Source organism: Pipistrellus kuhlii, unplaced genomic scaffold, assembly GCF_014108245.1.
Source record: "Pipistrellus kuhlii isolate mPipKuh1 unplaced genomic scaffold, mPipKuh1.p scaffold_m20_p_3, whole genome shotgun sequence".
Taxonomy (NCBI): Eukaryota; Metazoa; Chordata; class Mammalia; order Chiroptera; family Vespertilionidae; genus Pipistrellus; species Pipistrellus kuhlii.
Genome location: NW_023425529.1, coordinates 45468786 through 45496569, shown reverse-complemented (window position 1 = coordinate 45496569; position 27784 = coordinate 45468786). Strand labels below are relative to the sequence as shown.

The window sequence follows — 27784 nt, the reverse complement described above, 5'->3', positions numbered from 1 at the left end:
CTGACCGGAATCGAACCCGGGACCTTTCAGTCTGCAGGCCGAGGCTCTATCCACTGAGCCAAACTGGTCCCAGCACCTGTCCAAATTTTAATGAGGCTCTCGAATCTTCTTTTAGGCCCATCTATGTATGTACTTCTTTGTAAAATCCATTGGTTTTCTTTCTTTGTTTTTTAAGTATATTTTTATTGATTTCAGAGAGGAAGGGAGGAGATTTAGAAACATCAGTGATGAGAATAATTGATACGCAGCTCTGCACACCCACCACTGAGGATTGAACTCACAACCTGGGCATGTGCTCTTGACTGGAATGGAACCTTCAGTCCACAGGCTGAGGCTCTATCCACTGAGCCAAACCGGCTAGGGCGTAAAATCCAGTTTTAGCAAGAACTGCCCCCTCCACCCTGATATCTGGTCACTCTCAGATCTGATCAGGTTCTTCATCCTCCACCATCTACCAGGTGATGTCTGATCACTCTGGCCTGTCTTCAGCAAGAATCTTGTTAGGTCAATTTAGCCAGAATCTCCCTTCTCCTCTTAGTAATTTTCTACCCACCGAGGCCCCCCTGGTGCTTGGCTATGTATTCCCACTTGCCCATGCTATATTTGGAACTGAGCCCAGTTCTTATACTGAGATGTCTTTTTCCCTATTGCAGTAATCCTGAATAAAATCTGTTTTACCACGTTACTATCCAGCTCTGGTTTTCTTTGACATAGAATATATATATATATATATATATATATATATATACACACACACACACACACACACACACACACACACACATATTTATTTATTATTTATTTATTTATTTATTTATTTTTTGCAGAGGTCTATTATCTTTTTTTTTTACGTCCACTTTCCCTTGCACTTAGTAGTTCCTTAGTAATGTTTTTTGAATGAATGAGTAATAGCTAGTGTGAACCCCTTCTAGATTTTCATGAATCTTTGATATTTATAGTACATGTGCCCTTCTCATTTTTTGTACCTAGGAACAGTTGCTTTTTGTTATTAGGAACCTAAGAACAGACCCTTGGGTGTGTTTATATATGGCTTTTATTCCTTACTGAAAGTTGGGCCATCTTATTAACATTAGTTGATTACTAAAGAAATAATTACAGTATAACCAGGTCTAGAGAACTGACTCTTTGGACCTCAGTAACAGATTCCATTTTTATTTTATTTTATTCATTTTATTATTATTTTTTAATCCTCACCCAAGGACATGTTTCCATTGATTTTTAGAGAGAATGGAAGAGAGAGGAAAAGACAGAGAAATATTGATGTGAAAGAAACACAGTGATTGGTTGCCTCCTATACCAGTCCCAACCAGGGCCCCACTAGGGGCCTGGGCTGGGGAAAAGCCTGCAACCCAGATAACATGCCCTTGACTGGAATCAAACCCAGGACCCTTCAGGCTAATTCTGTATCCATTGAGCCAAACTGGCTAGGGCTCCATATTTATTTTATTTTAAAAATATAAAACAAAGGGAGAGAGAGAGATACACATATATGCACAGTAGAGAGATAGTTTTTTTATTTGTACATTGACCATTTTAGATTATACTTCTGGCTGTGACAAAATTATTTAACATAGGTTTAAGAAATTATCCCAGTTATTAAAAATCATTCTCTAAATCTTGGGATTTCTTCAGTTCCCTCCTAGCATTCTGATAACTTGTATTTTTTAAGTAAATACTAATTTTTATCATTTATGCATTCTGCTGCTTCTTGAGTATTTGAGCCTTTTCCTTGGCAGACTTGGTGTGTAGGATAGCCTTTTTATGCATCCTTTGTTTTCCTCTTCTAAGATCTCTACTTCCCTTAGGAGATATCTCTAAATATAGGATGTCCCCCCCAAAAAATGAATGCACACACTTTGAATAATTATAAAAGGCAGTGTTTATTAAAATATATTTCATTTTCAAAATTGAGCTGACAGCTGTTAAAGTGTATCTACATTTTTGGGGGACATCCTATATATTTCCTTTGGCTATTATTTATTGCTTAGTTCTATAACATGCTTGAGTTTCACCCTGAAAATCAAGAAGCATATTATGGATGTGAGTGCCATGGCCAGACACATGACCTACTTGTCAAACAGTACAGTTACAAATGAACTGAGTTAAATTTTAGTGAATGGCAACATGATTATTGATTTCACTTTTTCTCTCAGTCTGTTTATCTTGTCTGGTCCTTATATCTTCTGCTATAGAAATGCTTTTTTGTTTTTGAGAGGGCATCAATTTGACCTCATAACTAGAGATTTTTTTAAAGTATGAAGTAGAAATAAGCAATGTCATTCATTGTATTATAGATAGCAATTGATGCAACAGACTGGGAATGGAGGATAAATTATTTTTGTTTTGTTATTTAAATTTTTTGTTTTTTATTCATTTTATCATTAATTTTTAATCCTCACCTTGCTTTTACTGATTTTGGAGAGGAAGGAAGGGGCGGGGGGGGGGGGGGGAGAAACATCCATGTGAAAATAAAACATCAACCAGATGCCTCCTATTCACACCCCAACTAGGAATGGATCCTACAGCCTAGGCATGTGCCCTGACTAGGAATCAAACCTTTTGTTGTACAGGGTAATGTTCCAACCAACTGAGCCACACTAGCCAGGGCTAAAAAGTAAGTCTTGTTGATTTGAGAGAGAGCGAGGAAGAGAGAGAAACATCGATACGAGAGAAATTTGAGAGAGAAACTTGATCGGTTGACCATACTGAACCTGCAACCTGGGCATGTGCCCTGACCAGCAATTGAACTGATGTGCATGGGCCAGGAATTTTTTTTTTTTAATGTAAGCTAGAAATTTCTTAAAGTAATGTGACCGATCATTATTGTTGCTAAATATTTAATATTTTAAAAAGATAAATCATTTTAAAGTGAAAAGCAAGAATGATGAAAAAGAAAAGGGGCAAGAGATTGAGAGAATGATTTAAGAATAATTGTGGGTACTTAAAGCGGGCCTCCTTCCTCCCATTGTGATCTCCCTTTGGTGAAAATGGCAAACAAAAGCCAGCAAATAGGGAAGGAAGCCTGAAATCCTAGTTAGGGACTGTCAGATTAGAATATTTAAGTCATAAAAATGCATGCTTCTGTTACATTTTAATGCCTTCCCTCCCCCCAATTTGGTTTTGCTTCCCTTTAAATTGCTTTAAGAAGTTATGGTTTTTCATCTCTATTTCCTTGTAAAGAGTCAATTAAATAAAATTTGGAAGGCATATACAGTATTATAATGTGATTGTGAAAAACCAGGAAAATTTTTGAATTTTGTGATTTTGGGGGAAACCATTCTAGAATGTATTTCATTCCTTCCTATGCCAACACTGCCCCACTCCTCAACCAGGACTCTTCCTCCTCTAGGTATAAAATGGAGAAAAAAAAACCACCAAAAAAACCCAGCCTCAAATAACAAAACTAAGATAAAAAATAAGGAATCTTGTCTGGTCCTTATATCTTCTCTATTCCTTGTAGTTTATTACTTCCTGACTGAAAATATGCTAGAGAACCTTGTTGAGATAAAAATCTCATTTTTGTGATTATATTCAGAAAGCAGGGTCTGGGATTAGGAAGTGAAATTACCTCCAGCACAGCAGTTGTAGGATTTTTTCCGGAGATAATTGGCTTTTCAGAAATACTCTGAATTTTCAGTCATAATGACCTTGGCCTTTGCATTTTTTTTGTACTATGTTGTAGTTCCAGAAAGTGCTAAAAAACCATCATGTATTTAAAACAAACAAACCAGAAAAATCCCCTGTCCTGAGGCTGTGTGAAGAAAAATAAAGCTCTCATTTCCCAGCACCCAATCATCAGCTTGAGCTGGCCTCTCAGGAACACAATTTATTGAAGCAATTTATCCTGGCTAAATGCGATATAAATCTGTGTACACCTATGTACACGCGAGCTCTCTTCCATTACAGCAATAATGCCGCGGCACCGCTTCTTCAGAGTTAGACCCTGTTCCTGTCACCCTGAAAGGTGACTAAGAAGCCCTTTCTATTTTACAGACACCCCACAATTTTAAACACCGATTGGTTGTGGAATTACTGATCAGACTACCAAAAATACTGTTTTCCAGCCCCAGAGTGAGTCTTAAGAGAGTTGAAGAAGCGTTGTTACCTAGCTACCCTCGGAGTTTTAAGCATAGCATTCTGATTTCCGGATCTAGTCTAGCACTTTCATATTTTAATTTAACGCAGGCCTGCCTGAGGTTAACCTGACATTTTGGTTTGTCTCCAAGATAAAAATGTGAAATTTGGTTATAATTCTGAAGGCATATTCAAATTTTAGTTCTTTCTCTTTCACCTTCTCTTGTTCATATTTCTTCACATACCTTTCTCTCTTAGAGAAGGACGTTTGAAAATGTCCTTTAAGAGTTTATCGTATAAAGACTGTTTTTATGTCCCTCTCTCCCCCTGCCCACCTTTTCAAAGTACTGCTTTATTTATTTTTTTATATTTCTAATTTTTGTTCACCTCCATCTCTATTCTTATTCCTAGGAGAGATAGGAAAAATTCCCCCTGCACATTCATATTGGAATTATTGTTCTTTGACAAAGAATTTCTATCAGCATTGCAAGAGTTAGCTTCAATAATTAAAAAACAACAACAATATAAACCCTGTTAAATTCTTTAGAGAAATAGAGAGGATGGATGGGATGCCTTTTAGTGCCATTTCTTTATCCCCTGCAGCAGCACACATCTGCTGGCTGCTACGGATCAGCCCAGGAACTCTGGCCGAGAGCAGCACAAACAGCCGGAACATATTCACCCAGTAAACCCCCAAAGAGTCGACATTTGTTTTATTGCTGCTTTTAAAAACCTAGCCATAAATAGAATCAGAGGGGGAAGGGCACCGATATTTCTCCATTTGCCACAGACGATTGGTGGGGGGAGAAGGAGGCTCCCCGTGGGGAGAGGAGGTTTTTATTTTTATTTTTTATTAATGAAAATTATTTCCCGTGTAGCCCAATAGGATGGGTGCTTTGTTTTCTTTGGCAATAATCTGGGATAAACGGCCCTTGCCAACCGTCTACTAGTTTATACACTAGGGAGCCAGATTATAGCCCTGTAAAATGGAGCACCCCTCCTATAATCCCTTAATTAATTAAATGACAAATTTTGGTCTTCTCTAGTTCAGAAATATGGCTTCCGCATCGAGCGTTCCGTGGATTTATTGACATAGGGAACGGCACTGGTTGTAATTCAGCAGACTGGAGAAGTGTGTTATATTCTGTAGCAGAAAGAAGGAAAATCTAGCAAAAAGGGTTTGAAATTCCTTGCCTATTTAGGTCTTAATTTTTCTAATTAAAAGTTTTAATTGAGGCACAGTAGATAATATGCCACCTGTCTAATGTGTCTCCCCTAATAGCCTGTGTTTACAGCTTTGATAGATGGCATTCTTGGAGCACCTGTTTCTAGGGTTGATATTTTTGAAGCACTTTTTTTTAAAACTCCAGCATATTTAACATAACTTTCCCCCCTACCTCCTCCTCCTCAGCTCCGCTCTGCTATATGAAATATGGGAGACGACAGACCGTTTGTGTGCAATGCCCCGGGCTGTGGACAGGTACGTTTACAATATACTTTATTGTGAATGTCTCGTTGTGAATCAAAGTGGCTGTTTTATCACTAAGGCAAAGAGTTTAAAGCCGGTATTTTACGTGATCACTGGAGGTAATCAGATCAGAGGATTTGCAGTGTGTAAATCCAAGTTATGAGGAAGTGTAGGCACTCTACCGTAATGAAATCTGCCTTTCTCTCTTTCGTATTGTTATTCTACTGGTGTTTGTTTCCCAACTCCGTGTTGAGGAATACACGTTGCTCTCTCTCCTTTCTAAACCTATCCATCTAAATACAAAGCCAAGCTTTGAAATATCTTCTCCTCAACGTTCATGGATATAAAAGTCAGTTTAAATATTTGGATAGGCTGCTGAGATCGCATCCATTCATTGTTAACCCCAATTTACCAGAGTCTATTTGGATTTTTTTTAATATGAAAAAAAAACACGTTTCTTTTGATTTTGATTCAGAAAATCACTGTCAGCTGCTATGGCATATCTCTAAGAAAGACAAATCCAACATAGAACCTGAGATCCCATAGCAATATATAAGCTGCAAGACTTCTCAGCCATTTTCCCTGCTGCCATGTTATTGTTTGTGGATGTGTATATCATGTATCAGATGTTTTTCATCATATGCTTTTTTAATAAAGTAATTTTTTGAAATTGCCCTTTTCCCCCCATTTTGTACTTTCTTGACTCTTCTTCTTCCTATACCCTCCCCTATTTCTGTGTCCCACAAAGGATGAATAAAGGAATACAAAGAAAGTTTTCTCTGTCTTCATGAATTGATTTTATGGATCCTGAAGGGTTGAATTTCTGTTCAGTTAGAAATAAGTCATGTGACTGTCCAGTGACACTTACTGGTGGTATGTGAGATTGCAGACTAGTTCTATTAAACATTGTAAATACTTCGACAAAAAAAAGGGAGCGATAAGTTCCAGAGATTCCTAAGAATTGGAATTTGAGAGGTGGATGAGATGGGAATGGTGAAAGGAATAGGCAGAGGTTGATTTCAAATTCCAGGAAATGCTGAAATTTTCAGAAAATACTGAAAAAGCATTGAATTTTGAAGTATTCAGCATTGTAGGGTTTATTTCCTTCCTTGTCAAAGTTTTCGGCTATATTGTTGACTGCATGTTTTCTCCATGTGGTTTTTACTTTTTTTTTTTTTTTTTTTTTTTAACAATAGAAGCCACTTGGGGATATAGAGTAAATTTGCTTCACTTTTCAGACATCTGTATTGAAGTACATATCTGAACCTGATTCCTCCAAAATTTTGTGTGAATTTATTGCTAAAAGTATTTAATGTGACTCCCATAATTGATACCTGGTACTTTTTTCACTTTTCTTCTTTACTTTAAAAATCTACATTTTTGGTAAAAATATGTATTTTTCTCATATGTACATTTATTTTTATTCACTTATTATTTAAGCCACTCTGTGCCTATAATCTCTCTTATAAGTTTTGTACCTAAAACCATCTAGACAAGGACTTAAAGAAATAAAAATAAAGGGACACACAGGAGAAGCATCTCTTAAGCTCTCCAAGGATGAAAGTTCTGAATAATGTTTCTTCAAGCTATCAGAAAAGGGTAGTTTTCACTGAAATTTGAGAGCTGGAAGATTTTTTAATTTAATTTTATTTTTTTGTGGGGTTGTGTTGTGCGTTGTTTTTTTTTGGGGGGGGGGGTTGGTTTTTTTTTTTCCTTCTCATTTTGGACTAGAGGTAAGAAATCAAGGTACTTTTCACTTTGGTTTCTTAACATTGTTGAGTTGTTTACCATAAACCTTTTTCTTCACCTACTACTTCTTCCCGTTTCTGAGTTGTTGGTTGGTATTTTGGTTGTTAAGATTAATGATAAACTCTGGTGTAGGTCTTGAAGACTCTTCCTCTCAGAAGTGCAGAACTTCGGGAGACTGCTGCATTCTTTTGGAAGTCACTTACTTGTTTCATAGAAAAAAGATAGAAAGTTACAACTTAAGGCTTTGAAGGTAGCCAGATTTTTTTACCTTCTTGCATGCTAAAACTTTATGGTCAGGTGAAAGTGTAGTTCTTTAGTTATATTTTAGTCTTCTTCCAAGTTTTTCCCAATATCTGGTAACAAATAACTATAGAGTGGGATCCCTGCAAGATTTACTGCTATTATGAAATAGTGAAAATCTAGCGGAGAAGATAAATTTGGTACAGTGAACTACCCTTGGCCTGTCATCCTTGGAAATGGTTTCATTCTGGAGACACCTGGAGGCCTTGAAGCTATTTATAGACTTTTGTCATTGATTCAAATTCTTTATTCCAGAAATAGTAAAATAATAAAAAGCTAAGTCCCAGAAAGGATAATAAGGACTGTGGTAATTCGCCGGGACCGGTTTGGCTCAATGGATAGAGCGTCGGCTTGGGGACTAAAGGGTCCCGGGTTCGATTCCGGTCAAGGGCATGTACCTTGGTTGCGGGCATATCCCCAGTGGGAGGTGTGCAAGAGGCAGCTGATCGATGACTCTCTCTCATTGATGTTTCTAACTCTCTATCTCTCTCCCTTCCTCTCTGTACAAAAATCAATAAAATATATTTTTAAAAAATCAATAAAATATATATATATATAAAAAAAAAAGGACTGTGGTAATTCTTGTTATGCATGGTTTAGAATTTAATGCTCTAGAACCGTGGTCGGCAAACTGCGGCTCTTTGGCCCCTGAGTGCGGCTCTTCCACAAAATACCACGGCCTGGGCGAGTTTATTTTGAAGAAGTGGCGTTAGAAGAAGTTTCAGTTTAAAAAATTTGACTCTCAAAAGAAATTTCAATCGTACTGTTGATATTTGGCTCTGTTGACTGATGAGTTTGCCGAAACAGTGCTCTAGAAATCTCAAAAACCAGTGGCTTCTACCAGTTAGAGGAAGAAAGAATGTAAACAAATAATTCAAGAGACTGATCCTTAAAAACCAACAAACAAAAACTATAGGATTTTTGCATTATGTTAATATCTGTTGCCTGCCCAGGCTTTACCCCAGGTACCCCCAAACTCAGAAAACATCTTACACTTTAATATTAAGTTAGGAAGGTGAAAGGAAAATTCACCTAAAATAGACTAGTGGATTATGCTCTCCACCATATAATCAAAACCACCAGGCTTTCAATGGATACATAAACATGTTTTGGTTGCTAGGTCTTTAATGGCTGTTATTTTTGGATTCTATTCATGATCCACTTCCCAACAGTAAGTCTGATGTGACACAGCTGAGTTCTAAATATGCTGTCGGTACTTTTTTTTAGAGATGGCTGCTAAAGGTTGTGTTCTCTGCATTCTTATCTGAAAAGACAGGTGATACGGCTTTTCTCTGTTGAGACTCTCTTTCTCTTGAGCCTCATCACCTTCATGAGGAGGAATTCAGGGAAAGCAATATTCCTACTGATACCTCTCTGTGGACTGCGGCAGAAGTGGTAGTTAACAGAGCTGCCTCCAGAGAATGGGTTGGTGTTGTTAAGGCAATTGTGCCCAGATTCCGTGTGACAAAGACTGGTTAAAGTTGAGTTGAATGGGTTTTTGATGTGATGGTTAAAAAATAGCATATATTGTGGCGGGGGGAGGGGGGGATAGTAGATTTATAGTTGTTTGTATGGAAAATACTACAATAATAAATAAATTATAATACAAGAATAACCTCTGTGTTTTGCATGTCACAACTGTAAACCTACTTTTGCCAACCGTATACTGTATTTTAAAAACGTGACTATAAAATGGCTTTGCTTGTGTGTGAGTGTTAAATAATAGAAATACAGTTTATGGCTGAATCCAGCAAATCTTGAGATTTTTTTAATGCTTTAAGGGGCACTTTTATTTGAAGGTGGATTATAAAGTAGGAAAAATTACTATGTATTGGTCAGTAGTCTTGGATTTGAGATATTATTCCATGAGGATGCAGTTAGATAACATATCTTTTGGATGCTTTTTGTCCAATTCTGATTTCCAGTAGTCAACCAGTTTCATATTTCAATACCTCCTCTCAAGCATAGATACTGTATTACAGTACAAATTATTCATATTCAAGTAGACTTTCTGGTTATCGTAATCAAGTCCCTGAGCAGAAGCTGATCATATAAGCTTATTACTCTTAAAATGACTGTTTCCTTAAAAATGAACACATTTCTATGAAGAGATACTGTTTAATGGATAGTGTGATCCTATTAGTCATTGAGAAGGGTTTCTGTAATAACTGCTCGGTATCAATGCTGTCCTTTTAAGGAAAAATCCTTTGCTCGTTTCTGTCCAGTATGACCTGAGGAGCTGCCCCTCTTCCCTCCCCTGAGGGTGTCTGCCACTGGAGCTGTTCTTCTTCCAGAGGACATTTACGTACAAGTTGGGGTTCCTACCTGTCTGAGACATGGAATATAACTTGCTCATGGAACTCGTGTTTTTCCTTTCTAAAGCCAAGAATAACAGTGGAGCCCTAGTTGTGGTGGGATTGAGGGCAGTTCCTTGTACCTCCTTATCTTGTCATATAGTAGGAAAAATGTTTATGATGCTGTAGTCCTGGCTTCACTTGGCATTTAACCAACCTCCAATGCTGTTTATTGCTTCGTATCCTCTGCCTCCATGAACATTATCCCTTAAATCTCTATTGCCTTGTAATATATGAGGCAACAAATAGCTTCTATGATTGGTTAAATGCTGGCATGCTACAAAGGTATATGTTTTACTGCCTATATAACACAGATCTAGAGAGATTATTCCTGTTATCCCAGCCTTCCCATTAAATGGGCCATACTGATACTATGGGACTCTGGATTTTTAATTCTATTCCTTTGGCAAGTTTCACTATTAACTGGCATTAGCACAAAAGAAAGGCAAGGAAGAATGGGTTGGTGTTGATTACTGATTTTTTTATATTCAGGGAGCATCGTGAATTGGAGAATAACAAGGGAAAAATGGTTCTGGTAGGTAAATGCCATTTATGATGGTATATGCTATCTTTACATGCCTCGACAGGTGAGGGCAGTTGCAGGCAAACAAAAAGCCTATCTTCCTCACCCTCTGCCAAGAGTTTAAAAAAAATTCAAATTTTTATTTAATAATTCATATTTCATTCAATAATTCATCCAGTTCCCATCTGGTAACAGTGCCTGCATGCTGTCAGGCAGCTGAAAATACACTGCATTATACACAATTAGGCCAAATGCTAACCTTGTTTTTTGTAATAATATGTTGATTTTGCAATAGCTTTCAGTTCACTCTGAATATGCTGTAGTTTTATGTAACCTTGTGATGGAAGTAGACCACTGTTCTGCTTTGTGAAGATAAAATTGGGACTGGGGTAAAAAAAAAAATGTAGCGGTTTTACGAACTAGGAATTAAATCCAAGTTTTTAAACGTCAGATCTTGACACTTATTTTTAGAAACATCTAAGTCATTATTTTAGTTTTCCATGTTATATTTTTATTATATTACTAAAAGCAGAGTAGATTAAAAGCATTCTTGTTCCAGTCCGCCTCAAAAAAAAGCTGTATAAATCTAATTGGAGTTATACCCAAGAAATCAAGGTGAACTTTTTTCATTTATTCAGTTATTTTTCTTGGATATGACTTAATATTTGGAATGAGAGCCCAGAAACTGTTCTCAGACTATTGCTGTTAGGAAAAAAAAAAAAAAAATCCCGTATGTTTATATCTCATTTCTTCCTAAATTAGGAGAGGGATGCTTTCCGGCTCCCTTTTTTCACAAACTGCCAGGTTTATAAAGTGCCTTCTGGATCTGAGATCCTGTCCTTTACTAATTCTCATTTGCCACCCCTGAAAAACCACATATGGGTAGGTTGTTCACTTACAAGATATTGTCATCATTGTATAGAATTCTTCATTCTTTTATGAAACACTCTTCCAGCTAATGTGGCAGATAAAAGAACAGCCAGTATGCTCCCACTCTCTGGTTAGTGTGTTTCTTTAATGCAGATTGACTTGCTCAGCAGTTGCATTTTGTCTGAAGCCCTTGCTAGGTAGGGCCTGCTCTGTATGTGGATTCATAACACATCTGTGTGTACATCTACAGTGCTGTATAAATAATAATAAGTAATCACCAGATGGCCTATAACTGCTCCTCTGGACCCACTGGGTCTCTTGAAGCTGTTAGGAAAGTCTTCTGGCGTTTTGCTGGGGAAAACATGTCATAGATTTATTTCCAAAAAAAAAATTCAACTCACAACTGGTGTTTAGGACCAGATATTGCTGTCTGTGTTGTAAATATTTAACAGGCTTTGTACAGTGACAAGTAAAAGCGCCATTACTAACCTCACACAGTGGCTGTGGGGCTCTTCCCTCCCGGCCATTTAGAAAGGAAACGGATTGTGCAGAATGAATTAAGGTGCAAGAGCTGCTCTTTCTCAGCTCGCTCTAAGGAGAAGAAAGAGAGCTCACACATTCTGCTCAAAGGATGTAACTGGGCAAATTTAAGCTTTTTAACCGTATGCCAGTGATTTGAAACATGATGCCCCTTTTAAATTAGACTTTATAATATAAGAAAAGCCCCTTGAGCTGGAGTTTGGTCAGAGCCTGATTTTTATCTTGAGTCTTTATAACCAAATCATAAAACCCTTTGAAAGGGTTACAGTTGTGTTAGTAAATCCTTAGCTACATTTTTAGATTTGGTTATATCTAAAATTTTCACATACATTGTTTGCCAATATTGTTTATAAAGCAAAACATCTTTATTTTGTCCTCCTTTTATTCATTTTTTTGTTAAAAGGGTTGTATTTTTTTTGTGGGAGGGGGGTATTCTGGTTTTCGGCTTATACTTTTCTGTGTTATATTTTGCTCCAGTACCTTTTCCAGGGTACTTGGTCACTATAGTAATGCATGTTTATAAAAATCAAAATAGAGGTGATTACCTCTAAATTTTAGTGTTTTTAAATTTTTATCATAACAAACAGGTTTTAAACAGAAATTGGATATCTTAGGTTTCTAGCTTAGTTTCCTTTTGTTGTTGTTTTGCGTGTGTGTGTGTGTGTGTGTGTGTGTGTGTGTGTGTGTGTGTGTGTTTGAGGCTGAATCTATTTAACCACAGAGGAACTGTCCTATAAATCATAGCCCATGGCTGTTATTTTTGAGTTAGGATGTGTAGAAAGCTTTTTTCTTTCAAAAGCTCATCTTGAAGAAATGACATACAAATTGTGAGAGAGAAATGCTGTTGTTAATAGATTGTTGTAGATAGGTTTCACTTGTTAAATTTTCTCTAACAAAATTATCAGGTTAATTATAGGATTTCAAGAAAGAAAGAATTACAGAGAAAAGATGGAAGTGTTGGGGTTTATCTCTTTGTAATAGTGCTTTTGTGTTTTTACTTTGAATTTCTTTGTGCAATGAACTATGTAAACTTCCTAAGATTATGCTTTGGTAAGAATCTGGACTGTTTGCAATTGTGGTGTTGAAAGTACTAGAGAATGAGGACGACTTTGTGAAATTAGCCCATTCCCAGTCTGGCACACTACGTGTCCTGTGTTGCTCCTGATTTTGCTGGCAGATTGAAGCGCTGAACCAACTTCTGCTCTAAAGACTAAAGTTGCCAGTTATCATTCCAGCTTTTAAATCTTGTAGTTCACATAGATGATGTCAGATTTTGAGCAAACATAGTTCTGTCTTTCGATCCCAGTTGAAATTTGCAAGTCCCTGGGTTAGAAGGAAAGAGTTCATCCTTTTTGCCTTTGAAAAACTGGAGCAGCTCTGCAGGGAATGTCTGCAGAATAAATCCTTTGAGTCATTGTAGAATGCTTGACTGCTCTGTTTGGCATTCAGCAGACTGGCTGTCGGAATCAGAGGTCTGCTTATCAAAGACATGTCTCTGGAAGAACCATTTATGTTATTCCAGAGAGAATCATCCTGTGGCAAAAGGAACGCCCTCTTTTCCCCCCCCAACGGTCAAATCTACTTTTGATAGTGGGTAATTATCTCTTGATTTTCCTGGAAAAAAAACAAACAAACACAAAAAACAACTTAAATCTACCATAAAGATTGGCACCAGCTCAGGTTGCGGACTTGGTTTCAATGACAAACTGATTTCTTGGCTACAGGAAGGGGCATCAGGGTGACACTCATACGTATGCTTGAGGCTTAGTGGGGATTTTTCTGCCGAGTATCTCAGTGCCTCTTCTAAGTTTGGTTTCTCTTTCTCTAAGGATTATAACATTTGCTTTAGTTTTTGCACACCAGTCACTATAAAAATGCTGTGAGAATTGTCTTTTTCTTTTTCTCTCACTTCCGCAAGCCTCTTTCCTTGTCTTTAGTTACTGTCTTCTCCAGTTTGTGATCAAGCGCTATAATCTAATTTTTTTACTTTTTGCCTTCTTCTTGCGCAGCTTGCCTTGGCTTGTATTAGCTATTGTACCTGGTAGGGATTATTTATCAGCATTACCTCTAACTTAAAAAAAATAGTAGATTTTCTTTTAGATTAGTTTTATTTTATTTTTATCTTTTTAAAGAGTGGAAAGTAAATACAGTTTTTCCACATACCCCCATCACTCCACTCTCCCTACCACCAAATTGTTTTACTGTGGTACGTTTGTTACAATTGATGAGCCAGTATTGATACATTATTATTAACTAAAGTTTACATTAAGGTTCACTGTTTGTGTTGTACATTCTGTGAGTTTGGACAAATGTATAATAACATGTATCCATTATTACAGTATGGTACAGAATGGTTTAAGAATTCTTATCTTTTTTTTCCCTCTCCTCAGCCCCTAGTAATTCTTGATCTTTTTGCTATCTCTATAGTTAGAGTCATGCAGTCCTCTAATTTTTTAAAGTTGTAAGCAAATAATCATGTGATTGAGAATAGCTGGAGAAAGAGGGAGAAAAAAATTAGACATGTGAGGTCACAGCTCCACAGTCCCTCTAAAACTAAAAGTCCAAAATCTATCCAGAGATTTAGATGGCCACCCTTTATTTCTTTGATGTTAAAAGATTTGGCTTACCTAGTGACAGTCCTACTGGTTCTAGGTATTCAAAGAAGGACAGAATAAACACTTAATTGGCTATATTTGGGGTGTCAAGGTATTAGGGCTGGGCAAAGCAAGAGGAAGTAGAGCCCTTTTTTTAAAAAAAATATTTTTTCATATATTTTATTGATTTTTTACAGAGAGGAATAGAGAGTTAGAAACATCAAGGAGAGAGAAACATCGATCAGCTGCCTCTTGCACACCCCCTACTGGGGATGTGCCTGCAACCAAGGTACATGCCCTTGACCACAATCGAACCTGGGACCCTTCAGTCCGCAGGCCGATGCTCTATCCACTGAGCCAAACCAGTTTTCGGCAAGTAGAGCCCTTTTCATTTGTTAAGGACAATAAAGTCTCTCCTCTCCCCTCCCATAGTCAGCCTTATATGTGATTGAAAAAAATCAATGCAATTTGAAAGTAAACAGGAAAGATTCCATATCCAGAAATAAACCTTTGTACTTTTTTTCTTCTTACGTTTATTTGATACTAGTATTCCAGTGCACGGATTCATGCACATTAAAATGACACACCCTGGAGCCAACATCCAGGACCCATCCCCAGCGGGCCGCACCTGGGCGGTGCCGTGGTTCGAAGGGCTACGACGGAGTGAGCGGCGTCCCTCCGGCAGGTGGGGCCTTGGCTTGGTCTGTGGGCATAGACCGCTACTGGTCAGAGTGTCTGCTCGCTGGTAGCCATTGTGTATTACAGCTACCAGTTGGACAGCCACTTAGCCTTTTATATATAAACCAGTAGCCCTGCGCACGAATCTGTGTGCCATTAGCTCTGTGTGGGGCCTGGCTGCTCCATGCCCACTGCCCAGAGGTTCTCAGTAGCCCAGAGGCCCATCCACGCCCCAGCCTGTCCAGAGGCCCTTCGTGGCTAGGATGGAACATTTGTCTTGTCACCATGGCAACAAAGCAAGCATTTTGCCAGGCTGCTCACGCTGCTTGCTCTCAGTGGCCACCCCACCCCGGGACTGGGGGACTCCAGCGGGGCTGAGAGGACTGGGTGTCACCATCTTGTGGCTATGAGCACTGGCATATTTGTGACAAAGTGATGGTTAATTTGCATATTACCCTTTAATAGATAGGACTAGGCGCCCAGTGCACTGTAGTGAGGGTTCCCTCAGCCCAGCCTGCACCCTCTCCAGTTGGACATCCCTCTTGCAATCTGGGACTGCTGGCTTCTAACCGCTCACCTGCCTTCCTGCCTGATTACCCTCAACTGCCCTCCCCTGCCAGCCTGATCTTGCCCCCAAGTGCCCTCCCCTGGTGATCTGGTTGCCTCCAACTGCCCTCCTCTACTGGCCTGATCTTGCCCCCAATGGCCCTCCTGTGCTGGCTTGATCTCACCCCCAACTGCCCTTCCCTGCTAGCCTGATTGCCCCTAAACCCCCTGCCGGCCTAATCTTGCCCCTAATTGCTCTCCCTTGCCCACCTGATCACCCCTAATTGCCTCTTCCTCAGCCCCCACTACCATGGCTTTGTCTGGAAGGAAGTTGGACGTCCGGAAGATGGCCAGACAATCTGGTCTAATTAGCATATTACCCTTTTATTAATGTAGATAGGTTATATATGATAGGATTGCTGAAATGGGGGAAAGGGGGAAGAGAAGCCTTTTTCAGCAGGAGGAGATGCTCTTGGCAGACAAAAATATATAATCCCTATATCTGGACTAATAGCCAGACATATGCACTATACTACCAAACCGGTCATGAAAAAAATTGAACTGCTTTCTTACACCTTATACCAAACAACTGTTGCCCTTAAAACCCCTCCTCAGCCCCCACCTTAGGTTCTGCCTTCACAGTTCATCCAGATTAAGTTCTGATTGATTTCTATGCCAGTCTGTGTCAAAAGCTCCACCTCCTAGGCAGCCATTGGCAACTCGCACTTCACCCAGATTTGGTTCTGATTGGTCGGTTTCTATGCCAGTCACTGTCTCTGGGCTTATCTCTGGGCCTAATCAAAGAGGCAGGGATGATCAGCAGTCCCTGAGGAGGCCAGAAGAGAAACAGAGGCATGGGTGCTGGTGAAGCTGGGAGAGAAAGAGAGAGGCAAGGACTGATCAACAGCTGCCACAGAGGCTGGGGATCAGACCCTGCCTCTCTTTCAGCAGGCCTCTCTCTGGGCCTGATCCACAGCCCCCTCAGCATTCAGTGCTGGGTCGCCACAGCAACCCAGCGCTGACTTCCGGTGTTAGGTTGAGCCTTGGTCATTACGGACCCTGGCTCTTTATATATATATAGATTTTTATTTTTTTATAAATCTTTGTTGTTGAATAAACCCATGTACTTATACATTAAATAAAATTTCATGTAAATTAATGTTGTTTAGCTCTGGCTAGTATGGCTCAGTTGGTTGGGCATTGTCCTGTGCACCTGAAGGTCACCGGTTCGATTTCTGATCACGGCACATTCCCAGGTTGTGGGATTGATTCCCAGTGGGAGCTGTGCAGGAGGCAGCTGATCGATGTTTCTCTCTGTCTCTCCATTTCCCTTCCTCTTTCTCTAAAATCAATAAAAACTTTTTTTTTTAAGTATGGGAGCTATAATTCACTCTTTAGTACAAATTAGTTTAACCACAGATGTAATATTGGCTACATAAAGTTTTCATTTGGGGTTAGAAGATAATAGATGAGAATTGGTTTAGGTGGAATGGCCCCAAAGCAAAAGAGACATGGCAACTTATGAGAATGTTTTGGGGTTTCTCAACATCCTTCTATTATATGCTTGGTGAGAAGTATAAATCTTAAGAGCTTACGAGCCCCAGTACACACTAGAAGCAATTAAATTCTCTTTGGACAGAAAGAGAGACATTGTCTCCTTTTCTTGCTCTGGAAAATTTAGATTGATAAAATATGGGGAATGAAAGTGACCTGATTTCTCTAGTTTTAGGATTCAAGTTTCCTGTATACTTAGAATTCAAACTACCTGGTATTGGTATGGTCTCTTTTCATAGAGATATTGATATTTTATCTACTAAATTTGGCTACATTGAGAATTTTCCAGTCTTGGCCTTAATACTAATTTAATTTTCTTATTTATTGAATCTAACTGACTCTGAGGTAAGATGAATATTGGCCTAGGAAAGTTCTATGCCATGATGCTCAAGATTAACATAATTAGTGCAAACCAACAGCTCATGTATACATACATACACATTCAACTTAGAGGAAATGTTGTATTTATATAAAGTGCAGAAAAATTATATTCCACCCAGGGATCATATGGGGGGTATGGGAGAGAACAAATTACAAAGAAAATTATTTATCAATGTGATAACAATAATAACAGTAACAATAACAGAAGCTAACTGAACTCTTATTCTGAACTTGGAAAAGTGCTTTCCTGGTATTATTTAATCCTAGAAATTCCTTGAGGGAGGATAAAATATGATTCCCGTTTTACAGATGAGAAAAGAGGCTCAGGTTAAATAACTTGTACAAGGTCACACAATATTTTGTGATGCAACTGCAGTGCAAACCCAGACAGATTAGTTTCAGCTGCTTTCTTATTTTCCATATACATGTAAATATGTATATATAGTATAGAAAAATATGGGTAAGTAGTGGTTTTTTGGTAAATGGAACAAATGCAGTTAGTTAAGGAAGGTATACCTATGGTTTGCTGCTGATCTAGGCCTGAATGCCATACCAGCGAGAGCTGGATTGACTGCTGAGCTCTGCCTGTACAAAAAGATAAGAATTCTTAAAAGACCTCTCTGCAGAGGCCTTAATCTATAATGTTGTTTTTATCTGCCTGGGAATGCTACTGAGATGTAGCTCTCTGTGAGATAAACAACCATTGTTTTGCAGCAGGGACATGATTTTAAGATGGGAAAGAAAACTAATTCTTATTAATCCTCACCCATTGGTTTTTAGAGAGTGGAAGGGAGGGAGAGAAGGAAGAGAGACAGACAGAGACAGAGACAGAGACAGAGAGATGTGACGGAGACACATCAATAGTTTGCCTCCCACATGCACCCGGGATCTGGACTGGAGATCGAACCTGCAACCCAGGTACATGCCCTTGACTGGGAATCGAATCTGGGACCCTTCGATTTTCAGGCTGATACTCTAACCACTGAACCACATAAGCCAGGGCAAGAAAACTAATTTTTGGCCAACTAGAAATACAGGAAACTGGAACCTAAAAATCAAAGTTTCAGCATCCTCCATTAATAGGCCCAAAGAAGCATTGTGGAGTTATCTTTGTGAGTTCTAGACTGGATCACTTCCTGATTTATATTTCCTTCTTCTCCATCTTAGTTTTATGCCTATAAGTTCCCAAATGCAAAGAATGGGTTCTGGGTATATCTTGCTTTGTGTAGTGCCATGTAGTAGTACAGCTTTTGTTATAGTAGCTGTTATACTAATTGGTAACAAGAGGAAATATGACTAAGGTGGAATTAGGGTATGATTTGAAGTACTTTAACAGTGCAAAGAGATGTAGTTTTATCCAGTGATTGCTAGCTTGTTTATTCTCTGATGTTTTTTACATATGATAGATATATGAAGGATCTTGTTGAATAATGTAATTATTTGCCACTTACATTTCACATCTTCTCCTTCTTTGACTTTATAGCACTGCCCTATATCTGCTCTTTCTTTACAAACTGTGGTGTGCTAATGCAGTGGACAAAAATTTATTATTGGAAGTGAAAGTTTATGATTAAATAGATACATGAAAATATTTATGTGAAATAACATGATAAAAATATGTTGAAGTACACATAAAGGACCAAAAGAGATTGGAGTCTCATAGTTGATATTTATAGTAAAGGAATCCTTTGTATGTTTTGTTTGAATATCTTTATCTTTTACTGAAAAGTTGCTTAAAATATATATATTCCTTCTTGATTCTGATGATTCATTGTATAACTGAGGACTATTTGAAACTAATTCTGCATTCAATTGCAGGAAATACCTGACTACCTTATCTTTTCTACCTCTGATGGTGAAGTCAAATTCTTGGCTTCAGAGCTGAGAATGCTCTTTTGGACAAGGTAACAAACTATAAAAATAATGACTATAGGTGTCCAAAGATCTCATTTGTTTATTTTACTGGATGCTTCGGACAGGCCAGTTAGTTATATGTATGCATATACGTGTGTGTGTGTGTGTGTGTGTGTGTGTGTGTGTGTGTGTGTGTGTTCCCTGACAAGAGTTCCTATAAAACGATAAATGTAAAGGCAAAAGGGATTCAAGGCAGCAACAGACTACAAACTTGGCTCCTATGAGGTTATTGGACAGACAGTGACAGCTCAATAGAATGGATGATTTTTTTATTTTTTGGTTAATCCTCACCCCAGGATATTTTTCCATTGATGTTTAGGGAGAGTAGAAGAGAAAGGGAAAGACAGAGAAAAACATCAATGTGAGAGAAACACATCAATTGGTTGCCTTCTGCACAAAACTCTGACCAGGGCTCCGGTCGGTCAGGGAGGAGTCTGCAACCAAGGTACATGCCCTTGACCGGAATTGAACCTGAGACCTTTCAGTCCGCAGGCCGATGCTCTAGTTTTTTTTTTTTTTTTAATTTAGCTATTCCCTCTTAAGCCTTTCCATTTCTTCTAAGTTTTATATATAGTTAATTGCAAAAGTGGAAAGGGGAGACTTTAGTTCAGCATTCTTGTACTTTATATGCATTTGAAACTACAGCCAGATCAGTTCTTATGAGGCTTTTACTTTCAGTCATTCACATGCAACTTCTCAGAGAGAGAGAGAGTAGTGTGCACATATTTAGCATCTCTTGGTAGAGCTGTGGTTAAAGGTTCGAACATATTGTACCTTGTTGGCTATTCCCTAGTCCTATGGGAGGCATTTTGCCCCTCCACAGACAGTAATCAGCTTGACAGAGTCGAATGGCTCTTTGTTTTTCTTTATCTAGTAAAATACAGTGGGCTAAGCCTTTCTGGGAAGCAATTTCTTTACCGCATGAACAGAAGGTCATGGATGCTGTCTTGAATCAAAGGGGAAATTGTGATAGAAAAATCAGTGGCTGGGGCATAATTGGATTGGAGTCTGTCAAAGAGATAATTCTTGCTTGGAAGCTGGACTTTCTGCTATGCTGTGCTTTTCTGTCTTAAATTAGATTAAATATTAGGTCTAGTAATAATTAATGTCGTTTTCTAATACTTTTTTAAATCGAATTTATTTAAACAATACAACAAAATTTAATCAACAATATAGTTGCCGTTGTTTTCTACTACTTGTGCCCAACGCTCAGGAAGCATTTTAATCCCTCTGTTGTAAAATTCTTGTGATTTTGATGCAAAAAATTCAGTCAATGCATTTTTGAGGCATTCTTCATTATTAAATTTTTTTCCAAGAAGAAAGTTTTGCAAAGAACGAAACAAATGGTAATCGGAAGGAGCAATATCAGGAGAATATGCAGGTTGAGGGAGAACTTCCCATTCCAACTGGCGCAGTTTTTCAGCAGTGATTCTTGCAGTATGCGGTCGTGCGTTATCGTGGTGAAGAATTACGCCCTTCCGATTAATCAGCGCGGGTTCTTTTTCTCTTAAAGCTTGGGCTAACCTTTCCAATTGGGCACTATACACTGCACTTGTAATGGTTTGGTTAGATGGTAAAAGTTCATAATGAAGAATTCCTTTAAAATTCCACCAAACACACAACATCACTTTTTTCGCATGCAAGTCAGGTTTTGGCGTGGGCTGCGGAGCCTCATTTTTGTCCAACCATTGAGGCCACCTTTTCAAATTAACATACAGCACCCATTTTTCATCTCCGGTAACAATTTGCTCTAAAAACGGCAAACGGTTTTGACGAGAGAGGAGCGAACTGCAAATTGTGACTCTTTGATTACGGTTGTTGTCAGTCAGCTCATGAGGAACCCATTTTCCAAACTTTTGGACTTTGCCAAGTGCACGCAATTGATTGGAAATTGTTTTCTATGAACAATTTAAAGTTGGCGCAAGCTCTTGTTGGGTAATTTGAGGATTTTGCACCAAAAGAGCTTGAAGAGCTTCTTGATCAAAATTGGACACACGGCCTCGACCACTCTTGTCATCTAACGAAAAATTTCCCTCGCGAAATTTCTCAAACCAACACTGGTATTTTCTGGCGCTAACTGCATCTTGACCAAAAGCACTACAGATGTTTTTTGCAGCCTCACTTGCTTTTCTTCCTAATTGGAACTCGTAAAGCATGCAGTGCCTAATATGCTCTTCATCCGCCATCTTCTTAGCCCTAGTTTTGCAACAAAAACCAAACCAAACACAAACTTTTTCAAGCAAAACTTGTTAATTGCACTTCACACGTTCTGTAGATACCACGTGTTTGAAGGTTATGTCAATACAAGTCAACGCCAAGCAAGATTTTAAACGAATGTTTAAAAACGACATTAATTATTACTAGACCCGATAGCAGTGAGTACTCTACTTCAGGCTTAATTTTTGAGACTTTTTTCCTGAGCATTCTATGAGCATAAACATGCAACAAGCTATTTACTTTTACTTCATGGTTTTCAATTTCTTAAGAGTATTTTTAGAGCTATTTTAGATTCACAGCGAAATTGAGCGGAAAATACAGATACCCCATATATACTAGTACATCTCTTTCCCCTACTCATAACACAGCCTCCCCCATTATCAACATCCCCCACCAGAGTGCTATATTTGTTACAGCCAATTTACCTACACTTACTTAAAGATACATCACAATCACCCAAAGTCCATAGTTTACCTTAGGGTTTGCTCTTGGTGTTGTACATTTGATGGGTTTGGACAAATGTATAATGATATGTATCTATTATTATCATACAAAGTATTTTAACTGCCTTCAAAATCCTCTGTGCTCCACCTGTTCACACTCCCCCATCCCTTTCCCCACCTCAGGTAATCTATTGATTGTTTTACTGTCTCCATAATTTTACCTTTTTCAGAAAGCCATATAGTTGGGGTGATATAGTAAGTAGTCTTTTCAGATTGGCAACTTTCACTTAGTATTATGTATTTAGGGTTCTTCTGTGTCTTTTCATGGCTTGATACCTCTTTTTCTTCTTTTTTTCTTAGCACTGAATACTATTTCATTGTCTGGATGTACCACAGTTTATCCATTCACCTACTGAAGGATATCTTGTTTTCTTCCAAGTTTTGGCAATTATAAACAAAACTGCTGTAAATATCCATGTGCAGGTTTTTGTGTGGACATAGTTTTCAACTCTTTGGATAAGTACCAAAGAGAACAATTGCTGTATTGTATGGTAAGAGTATGTATACTCTGATAAGAAACCGACAAGCTGTCTACCAAAGTGACTACCATTTTCCATTCCCACCAGCAATTAATAAAAGCTTCTTTTTTACTAATAAATCTTTATTGTTCAGATTATTACAATTGTTTTTGGTTTTCCCCCCAATAGCTCCCCTCCACCCAGCTCTCCCCCCACACCCTCTGCCCTTACCCCCCTCCCCCACTGTCCTCATCCATAGGTGTACAATTTTTGTCCAGTCTCTTCCACACCCCCCACAGTCCTTTCCCCCGAGAATTGTCGGTCCACTCCCTTTCTAGGCCCCAATTCTATTATATTCACCAGTTTATACTGTTCATCAGACCTTTTAGTCACGTGATTTTTTAGATTCACTTGTTGATAGATATGTATTTGTTGTCACTTGGTTGTTAATAGTTTTTGTCTTTACCTTTTTCTTGTTCTTCCTTTTCTTAAAGAATACCTTTCAGCATTTCATATAACTCTGGTTGGTGATGAATTCCTTTAGCTTTTTCTTATCTGTGAAGCTTTTTATGTGACCTTCAATTCTAAATGTTAGCTTTGCTGGGTAGAGTAATCTTGGTTGTAGGTTCTTGCTATTCACCACTTTGAATATTTCTTGCCACTCCAGTTTGGCCTGCATAGTTTCTGTTGAGAAATCTGCTGACAGTCGTATGGGTACTCCCTTGTAGGTAACTAACTATTTTTTCTCTTGCTGCTTTTAATATTATCTCTTTCAGTTGGTCCGAAGGTTGTGGGTTATTGTTAAGCTAATATTAACTCTTTCTCTATTTCTCTTGGAATTCTAATTATGATGTGTCTTGGTTTGCTCCTCTTTGGATTCCTTTAGTTTGGGGTTCTGTGTGCTTCCTGGACTTGTAAGTCTATTTCTTTCACCATGTGGGGGAAGTTTTCTGTCATTATTTCTTTAAATAGGTTTTCAGTATCTTGCTATCTCTTCTTCTGGCACCCCCATAATTCTGATGTTGGTATGCTTGAAGTTATCCCAGAGGCTCCTTACACTATCTTCAACTTTTTGGATTCTTTTTTCTTTTTTCTTTTCTAGTTAGGTGTCTTTGTGTGTGTGTGTATGTGTGTGTGTGTTTTTTTTGTTTGTTTTGTTTTGTTTGTTTGTTTTAGTATGTTTTATTGATTTTTTTTACAGAGAGGAAGGGAAAGGGATAGAGAGTTAGAAACATCAATGAGAGAGAAACATCAATCAGCTGCCTCCTGCACATCTCTTACTGATAATGTGCCCACCAACAAGGTACATGCCCTTGACCAGAATCAGTCCATAGGCCGACGACACTCTATCCACTGAGTCAAACAGGTTAGGGTCCAGTTGGGTGTTTTTTGCTTCTTCGTATTTCACATCTTTGACTTGATTCTTGGGATCCTCTAATCTCCTGTTGTATCTCTGTATATTATTCTTTATTTCAATCAGTGTATGCTTAAATTCAAATTGGTCCTTTTTCATATCCTCAAGGGTCTCGCTAAATTTCTCGGAGGTTTCTAGAAGATTCTTGAGTTACCTTATAACCGTGGTTTTTAACTCCATATTCAGTAGTTTGCTTTCCTCCATTTCTTTCATTTATGACTTGTTTCTTTGTCTCCACATTTTGGCTGCTTACCTGTATTGATAGAGTGACTTTGTGTGCTAGGTGTCCTATAGGGCCAAGTGGCTCAGCCTCCCTAATTACCTGAGGTGGACACTCTTGGTGCACCCCTTTGAGGGCTGTGTGCAGTCTTGTTGTAATTAAGTCTTGATTGTTGTTGGTATCACTGGAGGAATTGACCTCCAGGCCAGTTGGCTGTGAGGATCAGTTGTGTCTGTGACGGGAGAACTTCTGTGCTGGAGACACTTTATCAGACAAGACTTGCTTCAGTAAGGCTTTGGCACTCACTGAGTCTGCCCCCTGAGTGTGTCTCTTATGGATCTGAAGAGTTGTTGTCTGGATGGCCTCTCTCTGACCACTGGGTACTTTGGATCTTGGATCTCTAAGGACAGAGGCCATCCAGCAGGAGCTACAGAGAGAGCTTCAGATTCCTTCTCTTTGTTTGGGGTTTGGAGGTGCCCAGATGAGGCCCAGCTGTGAAGCAATGCAAGCTGCTGTCAAGTCTTGGTTCTTCTTTTGGAAGCTCTTGGGCTCTTTGACCCAGCTACATACATTAGGTTTCAGATTGCAAAGGCCATGCAATTCATATGCAGAAGCCTCTACCCACAAATTGGGTGGGGTGGGGTCTCAGGGAATCGCCAGGGTGGAGCAAACAGCAATGGCTGACAGCCCTGCCTGGAACAGGTCCTATGTCTCTATGTCCTGTGGCACCATGCAGGAACAATGATCGTTGCAAGTACCTCTGAGAGAAAGCTGCCCTTGAGTTCTGCCCATTGCCATACAGTCTGGTTTCTCCCCATATGAGTCTGGGTCCCCAGAGTCCTGTCCAAAACTGGAGTTCAGAGCAGTTGGGAGCTTGTGTCTCCCTCTCGATTAAAAAAGACAACAGCGCCCTAGCTGGTTTGGCTCAATGGATAGAGCGTCGGCCTGCAGACTGAAGGGTTCCAGGTTTGATTCCAGCCAAGGTCACATGCCTGGGTTGCGGGCTCGATCCCCAGTAGGGGGCATGCAGGAGGCAGCTGATCAATGATTCTCTCTCGTTGTTGTTTTTATCTCTCTCCCTCTCCCTTTCTCTTTAAAATCAATAAAATATATTTTAAAAAAGAAAAAGACAACAGCATACTCAATTGCCAGCCCTTTCCTCGCGCGTATGCCTGCCTCCGAACCTCTGCACTTCACTTCTGCACCTCTGCTCCTCATCCGAGTCTCAGTGTGCTTTTCTCTTTCCTTCTAGTTGTATAATTTCCACTCAACCAGCCTTCCCGAGGTTCTGGATGGTTCCCGTTTTGTCCTTTAGTTGTAGTTTTGAAGTGGTTGTGCGAGGCAGCAAAATCTTCCAAGTTTTGGCAATTACAAACAACGCTGCTGTAAATATCCATGTGCAGGTTTTTGTGTGGACAGAGTTTTCAACTCCTTGGATAAATACCAAGGAGAACAATCGCCAACTTGGTTTTCTAATAAAAGTTTCTTTTGCATCATATCCTCAAAAGCATTTAGAGTTGTCAGGAATCTGGATTTTAGCCATTTGAATAGGCATGTAGTGGTCATGTCATTTTTATTTTAATTTACAGTTTCCTGAGGACATACAATGTGGAGCATCTTTTCATTTGCTTAGCTGCCATCTGTATATCTTCTTGGTGAGGTCTGTCAAAATCTTTGGCCCATTTAAAAAAAAATTTTTTTTTCTTATTGTTGAGTTTTAAGAACTCCTTGTATATTTGGGATAACAGTCCTTTATCAGATTTATCTTTTGCAAATATTTTCTATTGCCATGTGACTTGTCTTCTCATTCTCTTGACATTGTCTTTCACAGAGAAGTTTTTAACTTTAATGAACTTTAGTGTATCAATTATTGCTTTTGTGGAGTAAATGCCTTTGGTATTTTTTTCTAAAAAGTCACTGCCAAACCCAAGATTATCTAGGTTTTCTCCTTGTTATCTTTTAGTTTATAGTTTTGTATTTTAAATGTATGCCTGTGATTCATTTTGAATTAATTTTTATGAAGGGTGTAAGGTCAATGTCTATATTTAATATTTTGCATGTGGATGTCCAATTGTCCCAGCACTGTTTGTTGAAAAGATCATGTTTGCTTCTTTGTATTGCATTTCCTCCTTTGTTAAAAATAATTGTGTGGGTATATTTCTGGGCTCTTTTCTGTTCCATTGATATTTTTGTCTGTTGTTTCAGTAATACTATCTTGTCTTGATTACTATAGCTTTATGTCTTGAAGTTGGATAATGTCAGTCTATCAGCATTATTCTCCTTCAATATTGTGTTTGACATTCTGAGTCTTTTACCTTTCCACATAAAGTTTAGGGTCAGTTTGTTGACACTCACAATATTACTTGCTGTTTTGTGTTTTATTTTTTATAGAGATTTCATTGAATCTATAGATCAAGTTAGAGAAGAATGAATATCTTAACAATAAATATATATTTAGTTCTTTGATTTTATTTGGGTTTTTTGTTTTTTTTTGTTTTTTTTCATTTCTTCTGGATTTTCTACACAGACAATCATGTCATCTATGAAAAAAGTTTTATTTCTTCCTTCCCAAGTTGTATACTTTTTATTTCCTTTTTTGTCTTACTCTACTAGCTAGGTTATCCAGAACGATGTTGAAAGGGAATAGTGAGAGGGGGAATGAATCATCCTTGCCTTGTTCTTGCTCTTAGTAGGGAAGCTTCAAGTTTCTCATTATTAAGTATGATGTTAGCTGTAGGTTTTTTGTAGATGTTCTTTATCAAGTTGAGGAAATTCTCCTGTATTCTTAATTTGCTGAGAGTTTTTATCATGAGTGGGTGTAGGATTTTGTTAAATGCTTCTTTTGCATCTATTGATATGGTGATGTGATTTTTCTTCTTTAGCCTATTGATATAATGGATTACATTAATTAACTTTCAAATGTTGAATCAGCCTTGCTTACCTGGGATAAATCTCACTTGGTTGTGGTGTATAATTGTTTTTATATATTGTTGGATTTTATTTACTAATATTTTGTTGAGGGTTTTCACATCTATGTACATGGGAGATGTTGGTCTGTAGTTTTCCTTTTTTGTAATGCCTTTCTCTGGTTTTGGTATTAGGGTAGTGCTGGCCTCATAGAGTAATAAGTAAGAAAGTATTCCCTCTGCTTCTAATCCTTTGGAAGAGATTATAGAGAATAGGTATAATTTTTTCCTTAAATGTTGTCTTTTTTTATTTCCTTTTTTTTTTTTTAAGGAAATATTTGGGCCTGGTGCTTTCTGTTTGGGAAGTTGTTTATTGATTCAATTAATTTACTACATAGAGGCCTATATTTCAGAATGTGACCTCATTTGAAAATAAGATCATTGTAGCTCTAATTAGTTAATATGAGGTCATGCTGGAGGAAGGTGGGCACCTATCCAAT

At 38.4% G+C, this 27784-nt stretch overlaps 1 protein-coding gene across 9 annotated transcripts in view; it reads left to right on the top strand.

The window, feature by feature from the left end:
- The window catches only part of LOC118728519 (cyclic AMP-dependent transcription factor ATF-7), a 112849-nt gene that overhangs the window by 18807 nt on the left and 66258 nt on the right, over positions 1-27784 (top strand). For 8 of the 9 annotated variants that reach the window (XR_004990919.2, XM_045588032.1, XM_036455060.2 and 5 more), the window contains exon 2: positions 5507-5575. The exons of the other annotated variant lie outside the window; for it this stretch is intronic. Coding sequence is in view for 7 of the 8 variants with exons in the window: in XM_045588032.1 (XP_045443988.1) it covers positions 5521-5575 (55 nt within the window). In the remaining variant the exon portion in view is untranslated. The remainder of the gene's footprint in view (positions 1-5506; positions 5576-27784) is intronic. 9 annotated transcript variants of the gene reach the window in all.